The 23,295-nt window shown below is 38.4% G+C and overlaps 1 protein-coding gene across 1 annotated transcript in view; it reads right to left on the minus strand.

Annotated features, from left to right (window-relative positions):
- STPG2 (sperm tail PG-rich repeat containing 2) overlaps window positions 1-23,295 on the minus strand; it is a 209,759-nt gene that overhangs the window by 151,786 nt on the left and 34,678 nt on the right. Inside the window, exons 7-10 of the mRNA XM_044429221.1 lie at window positions 15,651-15,755; window positions 14,467-14,626; window positions 8,120-8,283; window positions 5,244-5,333 (exon numbers count right to left, since the gene is read on the minus strand). Coding sequence (XP_044285156.1) covers window positions 5,244-5,333; window positions 8,120-8,283; window positions 14,467-14,626; window positions 15,651-15,755 — 519 coding nt within the window. The remainder of the gene's footprint in view (window positions 1-5,243; window positions 5,334-8,119; window positions 8,284-14,466; window positions 14,627-15,650; window positions 15,756-23,295) is intronic.

The following is a 23,295-nucleotide window of genomic DNA, read 5'->3' on the forward strand; positions in this document are numbered from 1 at the left end:
AAACAAGGTTTAAGGTTTTAGTACTAGTGTACAAAGTCTTTAACTTCTTGGAACCAGGATCCCAGAAAAAGCACCTTCTTCCTTACTAACCGGTGCAATCACCTGTGAATGTCAGTGAAGGACATTCACCTGGATGTTCCACAAAGACCCATGATCTGACTGGCCTCCACCAAGAGAAGAGCCTTCAGTGGGGCAGCCCTACTTCTATGAAATTTCCTGCCTCAGGAGGTAAGGCAGGCACCAAGCCATACTGTCTTCAGCACCTGCTAAAAACAGTATTGTTCCAGGAAGACTTTTCTTGCTGATCAGTCACAGTCTTAATGTTATTTTGCTTTTAAATGTTCTTAATGCATTGTTCCTATTATTATATCAGTTTTATTCATACTATCCATTGCTCCAGAATCTGTTCGGATGTACAGCAGTACAGATGTACTATAAATAAATAAATACTGTCTTACAAAACCCTAAAATGTAATTTAAACCATTTATCTAATTTTCTCTGTGGAGAATAAGTTTTGGTCCATGGAGAATTAAGTATTTGACATTCATTTTCAGCAATCTTTTTTATGAATTAAGACTAAAATCAAGTACGGATTGCTATATAAAGACTGCAAAGTCCAATGTAACATATGAATAAGTAAAATTATTTATGTAGCTTTTGTACCACATTATCTATGCCATTTTACATTAACATTTCTTCTACTAAATGTAATTCGCAATAAAGAAAAATTGGGACACAGTCCTACACAGAAGGCTCTAATATCAGAGGCTGCCATCTATCCTATGCCCTGCTAACAAGACCTAGGAAGGGCAAGAGGAGGATGGGAGTGTTTCACCTCCATTCATCTGTGTGTAAAATTCAAAAAGCAGTTCTACAGAGGTATAAGCACATCTATCTGATGTACTTTCGGTGGATGGAAAGATCCCATAAAATATTGCAAATAGCGGCCTCTCCTCCCTGCTCACCCTTTTCTCCCTCTCTTCTTACGAGGTCACACTTGTCATAAGGTCACAATTCTTTTACGGGGTAAGAAAAGCTTTCTGTAGTAAGTTGGGAGGGGATGGAAAAAGGAAACACCCCAATTTGATCTCTTCCATGCTTCTGGCTCTGTTTATGGGTGAAAGTAGAGGTGATTCCCAGCTCCTATGATATCTCAGTTGCTGTTTAAGGGCTGCAGCCCTGCTCTCTTACTGGCGGTATCAACACAGTAATTCATTTTGTAAAACCAGAAAGCTAAATAGCTGAGCATCTGGTCATCATCATTATTAAGTGAATATGAATGGACTGCCTATTAAGGACATTAGTTGCAAAATAGTACTATCAGCAATATCCACATACTGTCCCATGGGAAACTACAAAATAGAAAAACATTTTACTCTTGATTCTCTTGTCCAAATTCAGGGTTCTTGTGAATAGAGGAACACACTCTTCACAGATTACTTGAGCTCCAATTTCTATGGAAAGCAACAGTGGTTTAGAGGGATGCCAGTAATTACAACCCTCTGTCTACTTGAGAGACACTATTACAGACACTGGGGGAAGGGGAGGGACAATATGGAAGTAATCCATATGTGAGAACTCCCCACCAAGGAGTGTCTAGAATCTAGGCTCCAGATGTTACGATAAGGTAATTAGCAAGTAAATATAATGTAGTGGCCATCATTTTAAAAAGTCTTAGTGTGCTAGGTGGAAGACTTATCCACATGGGATATTCCTGTACTGCAGGAAGCAATGCCTGGTGTAAGTAGATGGAGGGATAACTTAATCACAAAGAGTGCTAGAAATATACTGTATAACAAAATACTAAAATAAAATATGCAAAATATGGCATTTGGGAATAATATAATTGTTCCTTGGGGAAAGGACGGAATTTCATTAATTTATCAATTTAAGAGGAAAAAATGTCAAATCATCCTTTATGCTGGAAAAACTGATAGAATAAATTCAGATAAGCTGCCCTCTTGATAAAACATCTATTTGCTGATTTGCATTATTTATCAAAAATAGTGATATACACTTGTGTGACTTGCTGGGTAGAACACTTGGTTCAGAGATGAAGGTCTTGAACCAACTAACCATCAGTCTCTGTGAAAGGGTTTACTTCTGAGAGGAGATGCCCCAGTCCTTCTCGGCCTTTCCTATATATCATTTCACTGGAAGGCTGATGCTTTCTCTCTGCCCAGTAAACTCAGCATATGCTCTAAGACCAAGATTCTGCTCAAGTAAGCAATGTGACTAGGTAAGTTAGACTGCTTTTTAAATTTGTATTAGGGAGTCTCTTTGTGTGAGATTGTTTCCATTTCTGTTTTTTGGGAACTTTTTTTTTGGGGGGGGCGGTTGGTGGAGGGGAGACGGTTGGTGGAGGGAAGGCTCCTGAGTCTCTTCTTTTTGAATAAACTCATTTTTATATTTGGGCATTTGGCTTTGTTGTTTTGAAAAGGGATTTCTCACTAACTCCCTGCATGAAAGATTTCATGGTTCCACAGCTATTGCTTGTGTTTAAGGTTTTTAAAAGGAGTTTGGGAAATTATCTGTTTCTAGGCTTTGGGAAGAAAAGTCCAAAGTGTATTTCTTTTTCTTTTCCCTAGGTCTGGGCTAAAGGGAGAGGACATTGGCGACAGGGCTTGGAAACTCTGCAAACCACTGAAGAGACTTAGCTGTATTAGAAGGTTTATCCCACGTAGCCATCAGAAATTCCTTTGCTGAAGAACCCTCATAACAAAGCAGACTTCTAAAGTTTTTTAATAGGAATAATTCAAGCAGTTGTGATGTATTGGGCTTAATTTCCTAGAATATGATTAGGACATGTGGCCATTGTAAAAACAAAGGATCATTATGCTGCCATTATGGCTGTATTATTATTATTATTACATTTTTATACTGCCCATAGCCAAAGCTCTCTAGGCAGTTGACAGCAACAATCATAGAATCATACACTCAGGTCACCCATCCCACTTCTGCCCAGGCCTGACCCTGCTTAGCTTCCAAGATTAGGCAGGATCAGGCACTTCAGGCTAAAGTAGCTTCATATTTTCCAAAGTTTCACCAATCTGGGCAATAGAACAATTGGAAAAGTATACTCCACTGGCAGGTTGTTTTTTACCTAAAAGGCAAGATTCCAGGGTTGAAAAAAAAACGAAATCAGAAATACAATATTGATGGCATCAAATGTAGAAACAGGTCTTTGCCCAGCTGTATCCTCTTTAGCGTAAATGACAGTGGCAGGGAAAGGAGATTTGGACCTCTGGATTAGGAGTAATATTATCTAATTTCTGGATTTTGTCTCTTAAAATCCCACCATTTCATTCACTGAGCTTACACAGTCTTAATAGTATCTAATTACCATCATTCAAAAATGTATAAATGTGAAGATATATTCAAAATATTGCAAGAGATGTCAAAATCAGCATCTTCTCAAAAGGAATAAGTAATCTAATCACCTGAGGAGAACAATAAAGCCTGTGATTCAGGATTTATAACATATAAAGGAAGCACATGGTAAGAGTAGCTATCAAAGAAAAATTGAAATACATTTAATCTCATTATTCAAAATACTCAATGATGATTTTTTCAAATAATAATAGGTATGAAAACCATGTATAAACTAGTGTATAAGTAATATTACATTCTGTTAAGATGGTCAAAAGTCTATCTGAACATCTCAGAACTGTATTAGCAATGTGAAAGACATTTGCTTACAAAGCCCTTACTTCCCTCCTATATTAAAGTTGATGAAATCAAGAACACCTGAAAGGAAACAGTGGTGCATTTGCATGTTGAAGGATTTGTGTACAAGCTCTCATTCTGGAACTACTGATGACAAGAGATGAATCTCAACTTTATTGACAAACTGAAAACTAGCATAAGACCAGGTCCAGACATCATCATCATCATCATCATCATCATCATCATTATTACAACATTTCTATGCCGCCTCAAAAAGTTGATAATAATATTATTATTATCAACCAAAAGTGCTTTTAAAAACTCACTGTGATATTACAGCTCTTTTAACACAAGCATGTTACATTTCCCTAAGGTCAGCCTCTACCTGTGCCAGTGTAACACCCATTTTTAAGGGGGGGGGGTCAGGGTAATTACAGGCCATTCCAGTTTAAGTAATTTGAAGGAAAGCATTGTTAAAGAAAATAATCGAGCGTATAGGAGGATGAGCTGTTAGGATCTGCAAAGCACTGCAGCGCACTCATGGCTAGATACAGCAGGCTGCCCCATTCCCCTTACAAGTATCAACCCTGTAGGTGCTTGCAGGAATTAGAAATGTTCCAATCATGGAAACCAGCTGAAAGCCTCAGGAGGTGCTGCTCAGCCCTACCTAGTTTTGGCCACAGCAACATGACTGCTTGTGACAGTTGCTTCATGTTCCTGATTCAAATTCTGGCTTCAACAGTTGATGTATAGGACATCACAGGACTGAAGAACTTGAGCAAGAAGATGCTAACACATTCTTCTATTTGTGGGCTTCCCATAGGCAGATAGTTGGCATGAACAGAATGCTGAACCAAATACTTGCAAATGGACCAAATGCACCAGTTACTTCTTTTGTCTGATGAAGAATTCAACACAACATAAGCATGAGCATCATTTAAACTGCTAGTTAAGTCTACAAAAGATTCTGCATCACTAAAGTGAAGTCCCTGTTTTCTCAGGTCCTACATGGCCACCGGCATTTTGAACAAGACATCAAATCAATGAACTGCCTTCTGCTCTTGAATTATTTGACATTTGCTCCCACAGATTAAGCCTCAAATATAACAGCTTATCATTCTAAATTTGATTGCTTACACAAGAGAGAAATTGTTGTTTTTCAATCCAAGTTTACATGAGGACTAAGATGCAAGTGTAATTAACGCCTCTCTTAAATAGCCTCAATTAAACACCTGCCTCTCAGTTACATACCATAGGGAAGGCAGATGCTTATCTAATTAACATAGCTCTTAGCTGGAGGAATATGGTATATGTGTGTGCCATGATAATTTGACTACTCATATGGTTGTTAGGTTCACAATCCTACATTGAGTCATTCTCTATTGATTTAGTTTAATAGTACACAAAATCAGCTGTATCAAGCCTACTCTGATACTGTTTCATAAGAAGTGCACACTATTTTCTTCAGTGGGGCTACACTTGCAGAAAATATGGCACTTTAGTGGCAATCCCAATTTTCAGAACAGGAGAGATAATTAAATGCAAAACAAGTCAAAATAATCTGGAAAAGGCTTACTGTATGAACAACTGGAATTCTATCTGTTCTTGAGACAAAAATAGACAATTGTTTTTTCTTTTTGCGTGGTTCTTCAGTAGTTTCTTTGACCTGAAATTTAAGTACATAAAAGTGTTGGTGGAAAGTGAGGCTTGCATCTAAACAATTTGAATAAATGAGTGCCATTTACTGAAAAACCACTAGACATTATTCCAAAGTCATTTGTATAAATACCATCTTAATTCTTAATTTCCCAAGCAACATCCAAGTATTTGGTTTTTGTTCAATTTTATCATAAACTGCTAACTTGGCACTACATAGGATAGTCCTATGGTCAGAACAACTCCTGTGTTCTAATGGCTAGAGCTAAGCAGAGCAGAAAGAGCATCTAAGACACTGCAGACCTTTCTGAGTCCGTCCAACTGAATCACTTACCTAAAAACAAGGACAGGAGAAGGAAAACCGCTGGATGTAACATTCCCCATGCTCTCTGTTCCCTCCACTCCTGCCCAATAGCACACCCTCTTTTAAACCTCCCCAGCCTGTCCAAAGGACACTCTTGCATGCTTGAAGAACAGTCCCCATGGTGCTTTCCATAGAGGTTGGGAGAGAGGACAACATCCCAATTTAGATTTAGACTTCCAAGGCCACAGACACAGCTACAGTCTTGTGAAGGAAAATCTTCCAGAAATTATTATTATATAATAAAAATATTAAAATATGAAGCTACTTTAACCTGAAGTGCCTGATCCTGCCTAATCTTGGAAGCTAAGCAGGGTCAGGCCTGGGCAGAAGTGGGATGGGTGACCTGAGTGTATGATTCTATGATTGTTGCTGTCAACTGCCTAGAGAGCTTTGGCTATGGGCAGTATAAAAATGTAATAATAATAATAATAATAATAATAATAATAACTGCATGGGATGTAATAGAGCGAACCAACTGTCCATTTCCTCTGCAGCAGACTGAAAGTTATTCCTGGTCTGAATTCTGTCTAGTTGAAAGGAGACACTGCAGCTGACTAATACTGAACTTCACCCAATCTATAATTCCTAAGGCAATACAAAAAGAGGCAACTATAATTAATGTACTCTTGCTTATTTATAAAAACTATTAAAATTGCAATATATGCTATTATTTGGGGGAATTTTATATAACTTAAATATAAATGTCATTTTTAAAAAAGCTTTTTTCAAACATATTTATGTGAAAAATAGCAGGTACTTTTAAGGCTTGACTAAACTAGCATTACTGTGCAGTAAGTTATTCATTTTGCTACAAATCAAGAACTTTTAATTTGGTACTGGTTATTTTTTTTAAAGGATGGCTAAGAAAGTTTGATTGCCTCCATGTTAATAACACATCCCACCCCCTTCTCCTTTCCACTATCATGAGACCTATCTCTAAATTTATCTAGAATAACTTCTAATGATAATATATGTTAGCTATTCAGCTTGATTAGGACCTAAGGGGAAAAATTATTTGCATTTGAGAAATGCTGAAGAAAATTGTCCCTACAACTAGCGTGTTTGGTAATATGTATTCAGTTCCTTCCCACATGATTATAATTCTGTTAAATTAAGCTGTCAGGGAATGTTAATGGGGCTCTTAGGTAGTCATACTTAATATGTTTGATAATATGGAACCTGAGAGAGAGACATCCTATGCTAATTAATTGACGCTACTTGAGAAAGAGGCTATTCTAATTTTTTTAGCTTTACTGTAGAGCTAAAGGTATGTTAGTTATTTTCTGATGACTAGATCCTTATTTCTCTGTATTAACAAATTAATCTATCCATGTAATTTTTTAAACTACATAAGCATATCTTCCTTGCTCAAAGAGAGTTTTCTCATTCAAAATGTATTATTCACATGTACCTTCCAAAGGAATAGGCAACTTAGTCACTTGTATAAGTTAAGAGAATCTTAAAAACCAAGAGATTTCATAGATGGTAACCATGAAAGTTTATGCCACATAAATCCATTAGTCTTCATTTATATATAAGCTAATTCCATTAATTGGTAAAGCTTGACTCCTGTGTAGTGCGCATTTCTCTCCTCTAGGAAGTGCTCAAGGACTATAAAGGCCAGTGCCAAGGCTATCGATCCTATGACTATTTTCTTTAAAATAAAGTTCACTCCAAAGCAAACATGCACAATAATGTAATGAAATTTATGGAGCAGAAAAAGAGTTGAGTGGAGAAGGAGAAAGAGAAGACTGAAAACAGCTGACTTGGAAAGTAACTAGATTACACTTAGGTTTTCACATGAAACAGCAGAGGGCAGAAGAACACTAAACTGACTTGTTTGGTTAGACTTGACTTCTACAAGACTCATCTGCTGACCTCAGAAAGGAAATGCCTACTTCCGCTGTTCATCTCATTCTTTGCAGGAGAGCATAAACAGAGCCACTGTTGAAACAGACCGAAGGTGTATCAAGTCCAATATCCTGTTTCCAGTAAGGGCCAGCCATGGTACCCCTGGGAAACCCATCAGCCAGGCATGAAGATGACAAACTTTTCCTATGGTTTGTACCAAAGATCTAATATTCAGAGGTACAGGGTCTTAGATAATGTTTCAATTTTGAAATCACAGTGAAAAGCAGTGCAAAGACATATCCTCCATAAGGAGACCTGATTAGTTCCTGTCGCCTTCATGTGCACCTGATGCTGGTTAGCAGGCTACAGCCCCGAACCATTTGCTGGATAAAGAACTGGCTGTTCTACTCACTTCATTTGGACACCTCTGGTTTATGGGTCACGATAACATTTACTATGTTGTTAAACACACCTGCTAGGGAGGATGCCCCACTAAATACATGTTTCTGAAAAAACTTGTGTATGATGCACTGGAAGTTTTTTGAGCCTCCTTATTAAACTTTGAAAAAAATCCAGTTTACCTGATAATCTGCTGGTCCAGGAGTAGTAAAGGCTTCCCTCTTAACTAAATATAACAGTCTAGGAACTGTAGAACCAAAAGCTCCTTTCTTTTTCTTTTCCAAGACAGCTTTTTTAAGACTTTGTGCTGCAATGCTGTAGTTGAGGATATTGTAAAATGCAGGATCTGCAGAATAAAGTGAAATTATTTAAGCATGCATTTAATACCTTTTTAAAATTTAAATTAACTGCAGTAATTATTAGTTGGGGGTAGTATATGAAAAGGCTCTGGGTGTATATTTATTATGGTTGTTATGCTGATCCCATAAATGCCTCCTTAAAACAAACCCATATAGAATTCAACACTCTCAGGTAAGAGTATATAGCACCATGCTTCTCCCCAACCAACAGCACTGTGGTCTTCAAGAAAGATTCAAACTGAGACATGGAGGAAGGTTGATGTAGGACCCGCTCAGGCTGTAAAATGTACAGAGGGTGGGAGCTCAGCTCTGCTTGGTCTCCCAATGTTAAACCAAGCAAGAAAGTTTGACACTGCTTGCCCACTGAAAGTTTTGATCTTGTGAGAAGCACCTGAATTTTTATGGGTAAAGAGCAGATCAGAGACTCAGCTGAGGAAGTAAGGAGCTCAGGCCTGTCTTCTTAGTGATGGAGAAGACTAACGGGAATAGAGTGGTACCCAATTAGGCATGATTCATGATTGTGGACAAAGTTCTCTAGCCTAGATAGTTAGAATGACAATAGAAGTCTAGACGCCCTGATTCTGTTTATAAGCTGCTGCACATGCTACAGAGCCTAGTGGGCAGACTATTTTATTTTTGCTGGGACTATACCAAAGTCCAAGTTTGTTGAGACTCCTATATGCAGAGTTAAACGTTTAACCTGCTGGTAAGCCTAGAATCCCAAACCTTTGGAAATCTGTCATGGGATTTTATAACCGGGTTTTTGTTTTGGGGGTTTTTTTGGAGGGGGGTGCTCCTCCTTGGATGCTTCCCCTAGAACTTATTGATGGATTTTATGACCCTGAATCTTCCATGTGGATTAGCTGATTTACTGAGACTAAAAGAAATGTAAATTTTCTGGGTTTTGTTTTCTAAAGGATTATTTGTGTTGCTGTTTTACTGCAATAAAGTTTGCTGCTTATTTGGATGGATGTCAGGAAGTACGGGCCCCTAGAATATGGAATGGGCTTCCAAGGCAGGTGGTTGAGATCCCATCCATGAGGGTGTTCAAGGAAAGACTGGACAACCACATGTTGGAGATTACATGAGTGGAGCCGGCTAGAGCAGGGGGGCAGACTAGATGGTCTGGGAGACCCCTTCTGACTCGCTTTCCCCCCTATGTTTATATGATTTCTATGTTTCTGTTTACCACGCCCTAAACTGCTGGTGTTTCAAGAGAGCTGGTCCTAATATAGGATTGCAGCCTATATTACATTAAATTCCACTAGATTTAAGCACCCTAGCTGTGAGGAGGATTGGAGTCTTAAGCTATAGTCATGGTCTCTTTGAGGTTTATCATGCTGCTTTCTCTGACATTAATAGAGCAAGACTCTTCTTTTGTATACTATATGGTATTTCAGTTTTCAGATACTAAATTCATTCCTTTCAAATCAGTCAAATGTGATCATAACACATTTATTGTTACTTTAGTAGATATATCAATGAATAAAACATTTTAGGATGCAACCTAAGATATACTAGTCTTTTGGCCCTTCCTCTTTTGCCTTAGGCCTTGCTCACCATTGGAATACAGCCCCCAACTGCTTCTTCAAAATGAAATTCAGCTCTCTAACTGAAAAAAAGGTTCCCCGTATCTACTTTATTGTTGGTTCTGCTTAGAATAAAGGCATTTGCTGAAGCGGGTCTGGATGAGAGGCCACCCGGAAGTCTGTTGTACAGTACACTGACTTCTACTGGGAAAAGGCAGAACATAAAGTAATTAAATAAACAAAGAAACTAGTACAACCAGTTTATAATACATTAATATGGAAACAAATAGGAAGTGTTACCAGGAGGCAAGAAGTTCTCTGCTTAACAGACTGAGGACAAAATAAAACGTGCTCAGCAAAAAAGAGGCTTAAACTGAAGATAAATGGTAGACCTCACTCTTTACAGATTAGAGGACAAAAGCAAAGACTTTTACTTGGGGACAGAGAACAAGAGGAGGTGAAATAGAAAAACAAACATCACACGTATGTTTTCAAGAAAAAGAAAGAAGAAGAAAATTCATCATAAGTATGTTTTCAAGAAAAAGAAAGAAGAAAATTCATCATAAGTATGTTTTCAAGTTAGGTAATTCAAAATCACACAGAGGGTGGTTCTGTCTTTTACTGATACATTTCCAATTATTTACATTTGCTACAAAGAAAGCAACTTAAATGAGTCAGAGAAAATTGGAAATAGGAAAAACGCTCATTCATAGCAGATCCCCACCCTCAAATATCTGCAACTATCCTATCCAGTAGTTCATTATTTATACAAGGCTCACTTACAGACCTTTAAAAAAAGACAGCACTCCTGGGAATGCCATTAATAGGTACTATTTGTCTTAGGAAGTGACTGTCATATTATAGTGCTGATGACCTCTAGAATCTTAGGATAACTAGCATGATCTGCAACACAAAGATAAATAGCTTTTTCTGACTGTCAACAAGGGTGACCTTGTCAAATGTGAAGGAATATGTGGAGACATTACTGGCAACTGCAGTAAATATGTACAATAAAACTTCACTTCTTTGAATCATCTAGAAAATATCCACACTTGGGTAATAACAAATTATTTATTTCTAAATTTTAGAGCTGCAATCCTATATACATTTATTTTGAAGTAATTCCATGGGACTTATTTCCAACTGAACAGCTACAGGACTAGTCTGTTAGTTTATTTTCCATGGTTTGCTCAAGACAATATACAATAATACGAAGCCACACTGAAATGCAAATATTCCATCTTCAGATCAACATTAAAACCATGAAACTATCAAAACTAGATGCTGTTAAATCAGGAATATGTGGGTTGGACCTTTTTTATACTCAACATTGCTACTTTTTGCCAGGGGCGGAAGTGGGTTACCTATTTATATTCAGCTATATTAACAAGTAGGACACAGTAAATGCATATAGAAAGAGTTGTTATTATTATTATTAATTTTATATATCAATTTTATTTCTACACTGCCCAATAGCTGAAGCTGACCTTTTCAAAAACTAAACATGTTGTTAAGTGCAGGCCATTGCCCAGAATTGCAGAGGCTGTGCTACAAAGTTTAGTTTTATTTGGTAGAGACATGGAGAATTAGAGAGCAATCTTATGGCCAACAGGCAGATCTGGAGGGCTACAGAATCAAAGCTTCAACCTTGAAACTGGGGATCTGCATTAGGATTCCCTCTTCCCTTCTCACTCAGTCAGCATAAAAAGAACTGCATTGCCTGTGTTTCTGAGGTTATTTGACTGACCTCAGAGAAGAAGTAAGAGGGTGTTCCAGGGGTGTGGTGACTGTGAATAGGATAGTATGTGGCACTCAAGCCTCCTTCTCTCTGTCCAAAGCACCGTAGGTAGACAGGCAAAATCAGCTGTCTAGATTATTTACAGGGAAGAAGTACAAAATAAATAGTCACCTCCATGGTCCTCCTGTCCTACAGCGAATGCCCATAATCCTCCAGCTTACCAGCAGCCCCATCAGATCATGCCCATAAGCTTATGACATCTTCTTTGTGCAGTGGCCTCTTCTTAGATAGCCAAATGCCTCCAGATCCTTTGAACAGTTGAAGATTACTTTGTAATAAAAGTCAATCCATATTTGAAGATGCCAAAGAGGCTTATGCCCAAAGAGACTTATGACCACTTAAGCACAGTAGAATATACAATAGAAGCAAATAGATTCCTATACCAGGTACTCAATTACTAATCTGGCTTTAAGTTTCAAGTGAGCAAATGTCACACCAAGATTGGTTCAGTTTTTACCAATTCCACTAAAAATGAAGATTTAACTTCCATGTATGTTCTACTATGAATAATTCCTGCTTATCTGTCCCACCAAACTCTGAAGGGTGTGGAGGCTAGAGAGAAAATGGAGGCCATTATGTACAATCAAAGTCTTTTCTTCAGATCCTGATCACTTAACAAGATTACTCAGACCCATCCACAAATACCAAGACATCCAAATTTATTACAGTTTTTGTCTTAAACAGGGACACATTTTCACAATGTATGTACTTTGAGTAATACGCTTCCAAAAAGAACCAGAAAGTCTGAAATGGAGGAGGAAAGGTGAGGAGGAGGGAATGTAGTGCTTTTATCAATCATATAACAATTACATTTTAGCAAATAGTGCCAAAAGGCTAATTCAGACAACACTGATATTAGATGTAAACCTATGACTACCAAATCCATCAAAATATCACCTATAATCTGACAATATTGTAAAATAGATAGAAGCAACAACATCTTAAGAACAGGGCAGGATATGCAACCACTGTAACATGAAATGACTTTGCAGTTGCCTCTCCTTGGATAACCACATGCATCCTGATCTTTGGAACAGCTGAAGGTTACTTTGTAATAACAGTCAATCCATATTTGAAACTTACAATTTCTGAATACCTACAGAAAATGACCCAGTATTAACGTATCTTAAACCACTCCAATGGACTGCACATCAAAGACTGATGGATGCACAACTCAGATTCAGTTCTATCATTCAATCTCACTTCAATATGCATAGTAATCGCTATGCAGACTGTATTGTTGAATACAGTTCCAGATCAATTGCTACTCCACAGACTATTTATCTTGCTTTATATTGGATCACATGAACTTAACACCAGAGACAGCATTCTTTCTAATAGCAAACTAGATGCTTGATTGCCTATCAGTTTGAAAGTGAAATGGGATCACCCCCTGCGAAAAAGGTTATTCCCTAGATATACATGTATGAGCACATGCAAATTAAAAAGGGAAAATGAAAAGCACAGGTCACCTGACAAGAACCTGTGAGCTTCCATTATGTACATTACTAAAAGAACAGAACTGAATACTAACAATCTCTAAACCGGATTATTGTAATACTTGTTATATGGGGATGCCCTTAAAGATGGTTCAGAAGGTGCAGCTGGTGCAGAATGTGGTAGCCAGATTAATAACTGGGCCAGAACACATAAGACCCACTTGCACTGGATGCCTGGATGCTTCTGGTTCCAATTCAAGTGCTAGTTTTAGCTATAAAGCCATGCACGGCTTAGAACTACAATACCGATCAGAACTGTGAGCTTAAGTAGACTCCGGGGGGTGGTGGAGTACAGGATGGCCTGGAGGAATGTTGTCCATGGGGTTGTGATGGGTCGGGTGTGACTTCGCAACTAACAACAACAAATCGGAAAACCTCTCCTAACCACAATCTATTCAGACACTACTCTCAGCCTCTGAGGCCTTCCTCCAACTGCCAACTCTAAGGGATGGTGGCAACAAGGGTTAGGCTTTCTCAGTCGTGGCCTCCATGTATAGAATAACCTCCCCACTGCAGACCAGCTGGTGCTGAATTTGTCATATTTTGGACTCCAGGTTAAGTTGGCTCTGTTTTCTGAGGCTTTTAAAGACTTACTTAGCCACCCAGGAGCTTGAGGGGGATCACTAGGTGTTTCGCACAGTCACTCTTTTGTTCTTCCTTGTTATTATTTGGTCTTATCATCTGATTTTAGCTGTTTCAAACTTGTTAATTTTTTCTGATGTTATGATATTTTTATTGTACTGTTTTGGAATGTATAAACTGCCCAGAGAGTTTCAACTGTGGGATGGTATTGAAATGAAATGAAATGAAATGAAATGAAATGAAATGAAATGAAATATATAAAACAGGTGAAGGGATGAAACAGAAACAGAGTGGTGGGGGAAAACAGATAACTGTCCTGTTTAAGCCCCTAACAGCTTAATTCCCCTGGAGGATGAATTTGGACATGTGTGCCAGGAGCTAAAAATGCTCCCAACCCTGCTCTTTAAGGGATGGTCCAGGAAGGGAGGAAGGAAAGAAGGCTGCCTTTTCCCTCACCTATATGGTCATAAAATGCTTGGTTCTGGAGTCTGCCATTTTCCTTTCTACTATCCTGAAATTCAACTGACACATATAACAGAGAACTGAAGCGTCTTGAAACCTTCTGCTGCATTCCTTCACAGCAGCAGTCCTCTTAGGGCACAAAGTTCATTTGCAAGTTCAGAAAGAAAAAAAGGCCATTATATCTCAGCCACTATAGCTTTGTAAGTAGACTTTACTTCTGTCTAATCTTGCATAGGATTGCACGCACAGGGAGTGGAAATACACTATCGCATGCCTCAATTGTTTATATTGATTCCAAACCTGGTGTTTTGTGCATCCTGTAGTCCTGCCTGAATCGAACAGAAGTATGGCCAAAAGGGACATGCCTTGTCTTAGACGCTTTCTTCAAGGACTCTAGAGCAGAGCGTGTTTCATTATATGTGCCAGGAGCTGGAGTGAATGATTTCACAGGTGCAAACCTCTAAGGAAATACCACAGAACATAAATCAATGACAGGCCAAAATAGCTATGTAGGCAAAAATGGACCCATCCTGGTAAAAATGTTTGTATTCTTTTATCAATGAACACATGAATAATAATAAAAATATAAAATAGTACCAACATATTTTATTGCATTATGCTGAATAAAATCATTGGTCCATCTAGTTCTTTCTACTTAGTCAATGGCTCTTCAAAGTTCCAGCTACAGGCCTTTCCTACCCCTGTTACTGAGGGTCTTCTAACTGGAAATGACAGAGATTGAATATTTCTACATGTATATGGACTCCACCATGGAAATCTGGCTATCCTCAGAAGTTAAAGTATTGCCACATATTAAAAACAATTTAAAAGATATTAACAGTTTAATTGATAGGATCATCCCCTTTTCCACTTGGTTATGCAGCATTCACTCAAGAGCTTAATAAAGCAAGCAATGCTTTGATTGCATCATACTTTCAATTTAGAATTTGTGCTACTGAATTTTAAATAAGTGTGTTTGTTTGTTATGTATTGCCATTTCCCACACAATTCCTAATTTGTTTCTCTAAGTGTGCTTTAAACTGGAAGCTTCTTGGAGTAGGAAGCTGTCAAACCTGCTCTTGGTGAAGCAGCATGTCAATAGACGGCACTAAATAAGTAAATATTTGCTATACTTTTGCACAGTGTCACCAGATGAATGATCAGGAGTATAGCAAGAGGTTGGTTTTTCTTTGTGGTCAAGAATCTCTAGTCCCTGGAATTTTACATCTCGTGGAGAATAAGGAAATTAATGACAACTAGATTTGATGCCTATGCTATCTTCAGTATCAGATGCAGTAGACCTGTGTAGAGCAGTTGCCAGGAAACATGACTAGAAGGGTGCTATTCTACTTATGTCCTACTTACGTATTGGTTTCCAACAGGCTTTTATCACTGCCCATGGAACTTCTCAGTTCTCAGGCAGTGAAAAATGAAAAATGCAATTCTATGAAAAATGCAAAAGAAGGGCCAATATTAGGTCTTACCTGGGCAAGAGAAAGAAAGGGAGCATGATGAGCTTCACTTTGTGCTGCATTATCTATCTTCTCAAACTGACTTTTTATATCGTACTGGCCAGGACCTGGAACACCCTTGAAAACAATAAAAATGACTTGATCACAGAATATACCATAAACACTTGGAACTGCAGACCATTTTAACTCTGGGAGGAATCATACGTAGAATAGTAGAGTTGGAAAGGACCGTGAAGGCCAACCCCCTGCTGTTGCAGGATACCAAGTTACATCATCCCACTCAGATGGCTGTCAAGTTTCTTTTTGAAGATACATTTATTTTTAAATGTATCCTTTAATGTGAAACACAACAGAGAAGTCAGATAGGAACAACTACAAAACAGTAACACGAAGAAAACTAAGCTTTCAAGGCACCTTCTACTGTTGACTGCATTGACAGAAACCTGCTTTTAACCAAGGGAAAGTTGCAAAAAGAATGCAAAATACTGAAATGTGTATTTGTAATATATATATATAAGGTGTGTGGTGTGAGAGCCAGTGTGGTGTAGTGGTTAAGAGCATGGGACTGGGACTCAGACGATCTGGGTTCTAGTCCCAGCTCAGCCATGGAACCAACTGGGTGACTTTGGGCCAGTCACAGACTCTCAGCCCAACCTACCTCGCAGGGTTGTTGTTGTTAGGATAAGATGGAGGAGGAGAATGATGTAAGCTGCCTTGAGCCCTTTGTAGGAAAAAGGCAGGATATAAATCGAAATATATATATATGAATTGTGTTTGTGTAAAGAATGACAACAACAAAAAAGAGGAAGAAGAAAAAGAAATATGAGTACGTACAAGTCATTTGAAGCACAATCCTAATGCTTCTGTTTTTGGTGCTCATTAGCTGCCTCAGTTGGACACGTCTATACAGAGCAGGGGAAGCAGCCTGCAAGGCAGATGGAAGGTCCATTTTGGCTGTCTACTTCTGGTGCCTCACTCTTGGAGTGTCTCCAGGAAACCTTTTATCCTGGCCACACTGGTCTCCTGTCATTCCCACCTCCCTGAAAGCCCACTTTACCCCTTCTCTGAGGAAGATTTTCAAACCTCAGAGAAGCTATCCATGTGGTTATTTATGTGCTGGTTGCAAGAGTGAAAAGGGATCTGAACACATATCCCTAGCTCAAAGCTCAGAGAACTGTTTCCCACCTTGGATCTGGGAATCAGAAGACTCCTATAGCCTCCTCTAAAAACTGTCTAGGGACCACAGACTTGCTATGTTCAGCAGTTGTATGAATCAGAGTCATAGTCATATTTAGAAGAGGTCTGGAATGCTTCTCTTGAATGCTGAAATTCTCAAAGACTGACCCCCTGCCAAATAACATAGTAGAAAAGTACAAGACAATTACAAATAGCTTGAAGTGTCAACCAAGCCCTCCTCAAGAGCACCTCACATGACTCTCAAACAGAGAACAATCAACTCAAATTAAATCCTACACTATCTTTTCAATTTAGGCTATCACATAATAGAGAAGAGTGGCTCACACTACCATGGTAGTTCACTGCCTACAGTGTTTCCTCACTAGAACAACTGAGTATACACACAGGCTGGGATGATTTTTGCATTCAGAATCTAGCATGTTGGTATTGGCATCGTTGGCATTTTTGTTGAGGAGGTTAGTTATCTGTCTAGGCTGCTGAAAGTTTTGAAAGTCACTCGGTTTTGTTTCATTTTAAGTTGCAAACAGGGAGGATTAGTACTTAACTTGGAGAGGCAAGCAGTAAAAAATGCCGGATTACGTCTTACAGCCACCCAATGGTTCTGGTATAACAAAGGAAATCCGAATGCAAATATGGCGTGCCATGCCACAGGGTCTATCTCCTTCTGCCTAACACTTAGGGAATGATCTGCAGTGCCAAGTTAATTGAATTACTGAAGCAACTAAAACAATCCCACTCGGTCGGAGCTCTGTCAAAGGAACACGAGAGGTCTGATGGTCTGGAGGGCACAAGTGGTAGTCTGAAGACAACAGGGCAGTGAGAACCCCATGAAGATTTGGACCACAGTCCTAGGCTTCCACAAGAGAAGCAGGCATTCAAAAGTTATCATCATCCCTTTTTCAAACTCTGCCAAAAGTAAATAAATAAAAAAGTAAAGACTTGAACGGTCATGAAAATGTACAGTATATCATTAAATATACTTTCTCTTGTTCAATGAAGTGCCATAAAACAAATTTATAGTCACTTTAAATTAAATGTTTATTAACCTAAAGTGTATTCCGTATGGCTCTTATCTCACTGAGCTTTTTCCTAAATGGCTAGAATACCACTGCTTCAATATGGGAAAATAGGGCTCTCATAGCAGAAGGTTGCACAGAATTCATGAGGGAGCCACAGATGTGGAAAGTACATTCAGCGACCAATTTCCAGTGCTTGATTGGCTACTGCTTAATGCAGGTCTTCCATCTCAAAACATAGAAAAGATTTTGTATTGGCACTACTAATTTACATAATTACAACATAAATTTTAGTTAACTCAGGGCTCAAATACAATCTCTATTTCAATACAGGAAATAAGCTCACACTGTGCCGTCAAAACTTTACTAATTACATTTTAAAATAACTTAAATCAGCTAAACATAGTAAAGTGTATAGTATGCAGCTAGAGATTTTAAACATATCTGGGAAATCAGTAAGAAATCTTTAAGGGGCAGAATGGCTCAGATGCCATATTTATGAATTATTTATGAAATAAAACTCAAGTAATTCAAAGGCCAGCCTGTAAGTCAGTGTAAAAGTGTATCAATTGCCTTAGTTTATGCTGGCAAAAAAGATAATGATCAAGTTTGCATGACATGACAACCCACCCTCTAAATAAGCTATACAGTGTGGGTTTTTCATAGAACCCATGATATCTGAGATGGCTCAATTCCATAACGGAAGCCTGGAGTTCACAATAGCTGTGCAGGGGTAACAAGGACAGGAGAATTTGAAGAGTATTCTTTCATAGGGTTGCCTTAAGTCAGAGACAATTTGGCAATGTGTAACAACAGTCACACCGAAGTGCTGCTGGGGCACTGGTGAAGAAGCTGTACTTGGCAGTGGCTCAGGCATGTTTAAGAGTGGCACTAGGTCCTTGCCACAAAGGCTGAGGAGCCTGCTAGCTAGACCAAGTAGCCCATAATGAAATTGTTCTGCCAGATTCAGACAGTGCTACCCTTCTTCATGAATTGAACAATATCTAGAACAAGCTGTGGGTTGTCTGGTTTGTTTGCTCTAAAACAAACCAGAAACCCACAAGCCATCAGGAAAAAGTCTGGGTTTGGATGATGTGGCAAACCACTGTAGTTACACATAATGGGATGCTGTACTGTATGAACAGAATCACTGGAATGCTGACATACCAGCATGGCATTCTGGTTTCTTAATGTTTTCTTAAATGTTTTAAATGAATAGTACCTTTCTAAACTGAAAAAGAATGATATTAATGCTCATTTACCAAATGTTTGCCAGCTTTTTGTATGTACTGAGTTGTAGGTTTAGATCTGTCTTGGTGTCTCAGTGGCCATTTTGCATGGGAATTTTTGAACAGTAAGAATGCAGGTACCAATACTAAAGCAACTGCAGGGTATACTAAAGAAGTTATGAATATTCATAAAGAAATTAGCATCAAAGTAAGATTAATTCTCAGACCTCACCTACTAAAAATCCCATCAGGAAATAAATATTTTATATTTCTTAAGAAGTCTCTCTCAGTATGCACTAATGAAACATGATTACTATTAACCTTTCACAGTTGTGCCATCTTTTTTCCTCCCATTTAAATCCATCTCAAAATTTACTGATAATATACCCTTTACACTGCACTATCACTACTATTTATCATCTTTTAAAAAGCATGTAACTGCTTGAAAAATGGCAAGCAGAACACTATCCAAGGCAATACGGCATTAAACATATATTTAAAAGTTGCTTCAAGAACTCCTATTTAAACCCCAACAGGCAGCTCTTTCAAAAATTAGGAGATAGGTACAAGAAAATTAAAAGGATATAATTAATGTAGAGTGAATTCCCTTCAGAAACTTAAAAGGATGACAGTGGCACAAATAAAATTTATGCAAGGAATTGTGGTGTTGGGGGAGAGGCACCATTGAAAAGGATGCCAGCTCTTTGTTACAGAAATATGGTAATGCAGCTAATTTGCTTATAACTCAGTGAAGTTCCTGTAAGGGGGAAAAAGATACTTTTGGAGTGGGGGACCAAATCATCCCCTAGTGATTCCCATTTCTTGAAAGACACAAGGTGTGCTACTACAGGATAGCCACAAAACTTCATCTTTGGGGAACAAATCTATCTGGCCTGGGGTTGCTTCCTCAGATAACTGCATCCCCTTTCTCTGAAGCATCAATCATTTTATTGTTTTGTGGCTTTTGTAAAATTTTGTCTCCCATTCTAATGGGTTGATAGCCTCTCCTAAAACTTAGTAAGAGCTTTAAGTTGAAATATGCTAGAATTTTTACCATCACCTGTTTTGTCTCTGGAGCTGTCCACCACTGGAATGAGGCCCCCCAACAGTTTTTACAAAATGAAATTGGCCCCTTGGGCTGCAACAGGTTGAACACATAAGCTTTACAGCCTTGTCCTTCTATTTGTCCTTCAACTCAGTGGAAGCCACTGAGAACCAAGCCTGCCTACTCATCTGCATAGCCATGGTATTGCTTCGTCATAGTCATGTGTGACAAAAGAGACAGTAACTATGTTTTGCTGAGAACCAGAGGTTATGTGCCTAATTACCAGCCAAGGGAGAAGAAGCATGGCTATAGTAACTTGCTACACTGGCATATCACCTATAAAACCCTTCTCAAAACAGCCTTCCCATAAAATAAGATGTCCACCAGGATTTTAAAAGCTACATTTCTTGAGGATCCTGATGATTTACACTGGAATAGTTTCAGAATGTCTGAGAAGGCAATAGAAGTGCTGTTCAGCTGATGACAAACTTATGCTCCTCTTAAAGAAGAATTCTTCCCTCCAAGTCAGTTGTCTTAATAGTAAGGATAACTAATTTATAAGTCACCCAAAAATGAAGTGGAAAGAAACATGGCTCTCATGTTTTCAAACATACTAAGGGAAGTCAACTTTAGAATCAAAGGCAGAACTTATATGTTACATTATTACTGAGTTCCTTATGTAAGGATATTTATGTAAGATGTATGTGGCCAATTATGAAAGAAATCATTGCAAGAGGCCTGAAACATGGAGACAGGAAAGCATGTTTGTGTGGAAAAATTTCTTTAATTAGCCAAGAGAAAACTGTCATGCAACAGTGATGATGAGCCTCTGGGAGCAGCTAGCATTGGAGCAGAATAACAGTCATTTTAATTAGCTTAAGAATTGAAGCATTCACCTCAGCGGTTGCCTCAGTATTTTCCCCTTTCTTTGAGAAGAGAAAGAAAGAAAGCTTTTTGTTCTCTGTGCAGTTGACGACAAATGTTCCCAATACGTTTTTATCTGCAGGGGAAAGTCATTCATGTTCAGCATTATTCTACATTAATTCAAGAAAGCATGGTAGTATTTGTGAAATATCCTCTCTACTGCAGCAAAATTATAGAAGCATAAAGAACGTCTCCATGGCTCATCAAAATATGATCTAATTTTAGATCTAATTTTCTTCAATTCAAGTTAACTGGTATCTGAGAAATTGTTGTGCTGAAATGTCATTGCTGCTGGTACTATTATTAACCCAAGACAGAAGATCAGACTCTAGAGCACATCCTGAGATGCTTCTGCCAGTAGGCCAACAAACAGCAGAATGGGAACACCAAGGAATGTTCCTGGAGAAATTGTTCCACTGTACCATTAAGAGCATATCCAAACACTGAATGTTCAGAGTTAATACAGGCAGATTTATTGAGCAATTGTTGTGAGCAGAGTTTTCATAGATACTCAAAAAAAAAAAAAAAAAAGCTTATCACATCTATCCCGCTGAGGCTTGCTGAGCCACCACAGCTAATAGGGTGATTGCTCCTGTATTCTTTGTACACACGCACACAAACCACCAGCAGCACCTTACAGTTGATGAGTAGCAGGTCTTCAACTCCGCAACATTGAAGTCTCTTCTGGTAGCCCAGATCAAGTGTTGGTAAGAGCCAAATCTATAGTGCCCTGTACCACCTCAACTAGACCTAGTTCCACTGAAGGGGCTACCACTGAGTAATTGCATCTAGTTTTTGATGGGTTATGCCAGCTAGAGAGTGGCCAAGTCAATGTACAATTGGCTCCTACCAACACTTAGAAGCTTGTGGTAGGGACAAATACAAAGGAAGGTTTACTGGGCGAGAGTGAACTTTGGTTCAGAATAGTGGAAAGCAGAGAGTAGATACCACCTATAGAGCTAATCTTGCATGCCATTTATGAGTTAGAGCTAGGCAGATCCCCACTCATATCTCACCCATGCCACGAACTCTATTCTCTATCTGCAACATAATAATTCTGGGGTTGTTGGAAAGACTTCAAGGAAGAGGAAGAGGAAAAGAGGAAGAGGAAGCGGATGTCACTGATGTAGCAGCAACAGCAGATTGGCCTTGAGTACTATTTGGTACAAGTCCAATCAGGAATGTAATATTTTTATGCTATCCTTCCTCCATTGAGTCCAAGATCATGAGTAGCAGTTTTGACTGACTACAATAAATATGCTACACTGTTACGATTAGCCACATTAACCATGTGGAATGCTGTTATCTGTAGCCTTTGACCACCTATAAATGCGGGGGAGGTAATTTTTCATACTGTATTTTACAATTAAATAGTATTGTATAAATGAGGCATTTTTACTAAAAATGGACACATTACAGTTCTTTACCTTTTGTGGTGGACTGCAATATATCCTTTTAGCTAGCAGTCCTATACCCACTGAACTCAGTTCTTATTTTTGAATACACATGTACAGAATTGTGCAGCTGCTATACTATGCCTTTCAGGGACTGTTACTGGTTTTATTCCTTAGAGTTTGCCTCTACAACATTAAAACCATCTGGTCACTAGCTACAAACAAATGCCTTTATATACATTTAAATGACCGATAGGGCATATTGCCATCCTCTAAAATGGCATGCTAAAACACATAGTGTCTCTCTAGAAGGCTTCAGATTCTATACATAGCATTCCCAGTTGAAATTACCCTAAGTAGCTCTGCAGAGAAGGATCTCTGCTAAGACCTTGGATGCTACTACTATTTAGAATAGGCAGTGCTAGCCTAGCGGCACAAAGGAGCTACTAGTATAATGCACTCTAAAGCAAATATATGCTCATACCTGTTTAAGCATCTACCACCATACACTTCATTTTTATTGAAAAAAATGCTCATATTTTCTCTAAAGTGAAAGCAAAGTGCTTTTGTTTGTTACCTTTTTACCATTTGTAGCAGAGGAATATATTTTAATCAAGTGAAATAACAGTGTAAGACAGTAATAAAAACCAAGTACTCCACCTCCTACAAGACAAACAATTAATGCTACTTTTTATGTGCCAAGTACCAGTGATTGTTAAATAAATCACCTCCACTGTGAAATATTAAACATGTACTTTTATTGTCCTATTAATTTGCTGTATCTGCAACTTCACAAGTGAGTGCTTTATTCATTCCAGAGTGTATTATTTCTGACAATCATGGTAATTGTAT

This window comes from Varanus komodoensis, unplaced genomic scaffold, assembly GCF_004798865.1.
Source record: "Varanus komodoensis strain SLA01 unplaced genomic scaffold, ASM479886v1 scaffold2, whole genome shotgun sequence".
Lineage (NCBI taxonomy): Eukaryota > Metazoa > Chordata > Lepidosauria > Squamata > Varanidae > Varanus > Varanus komodoensis.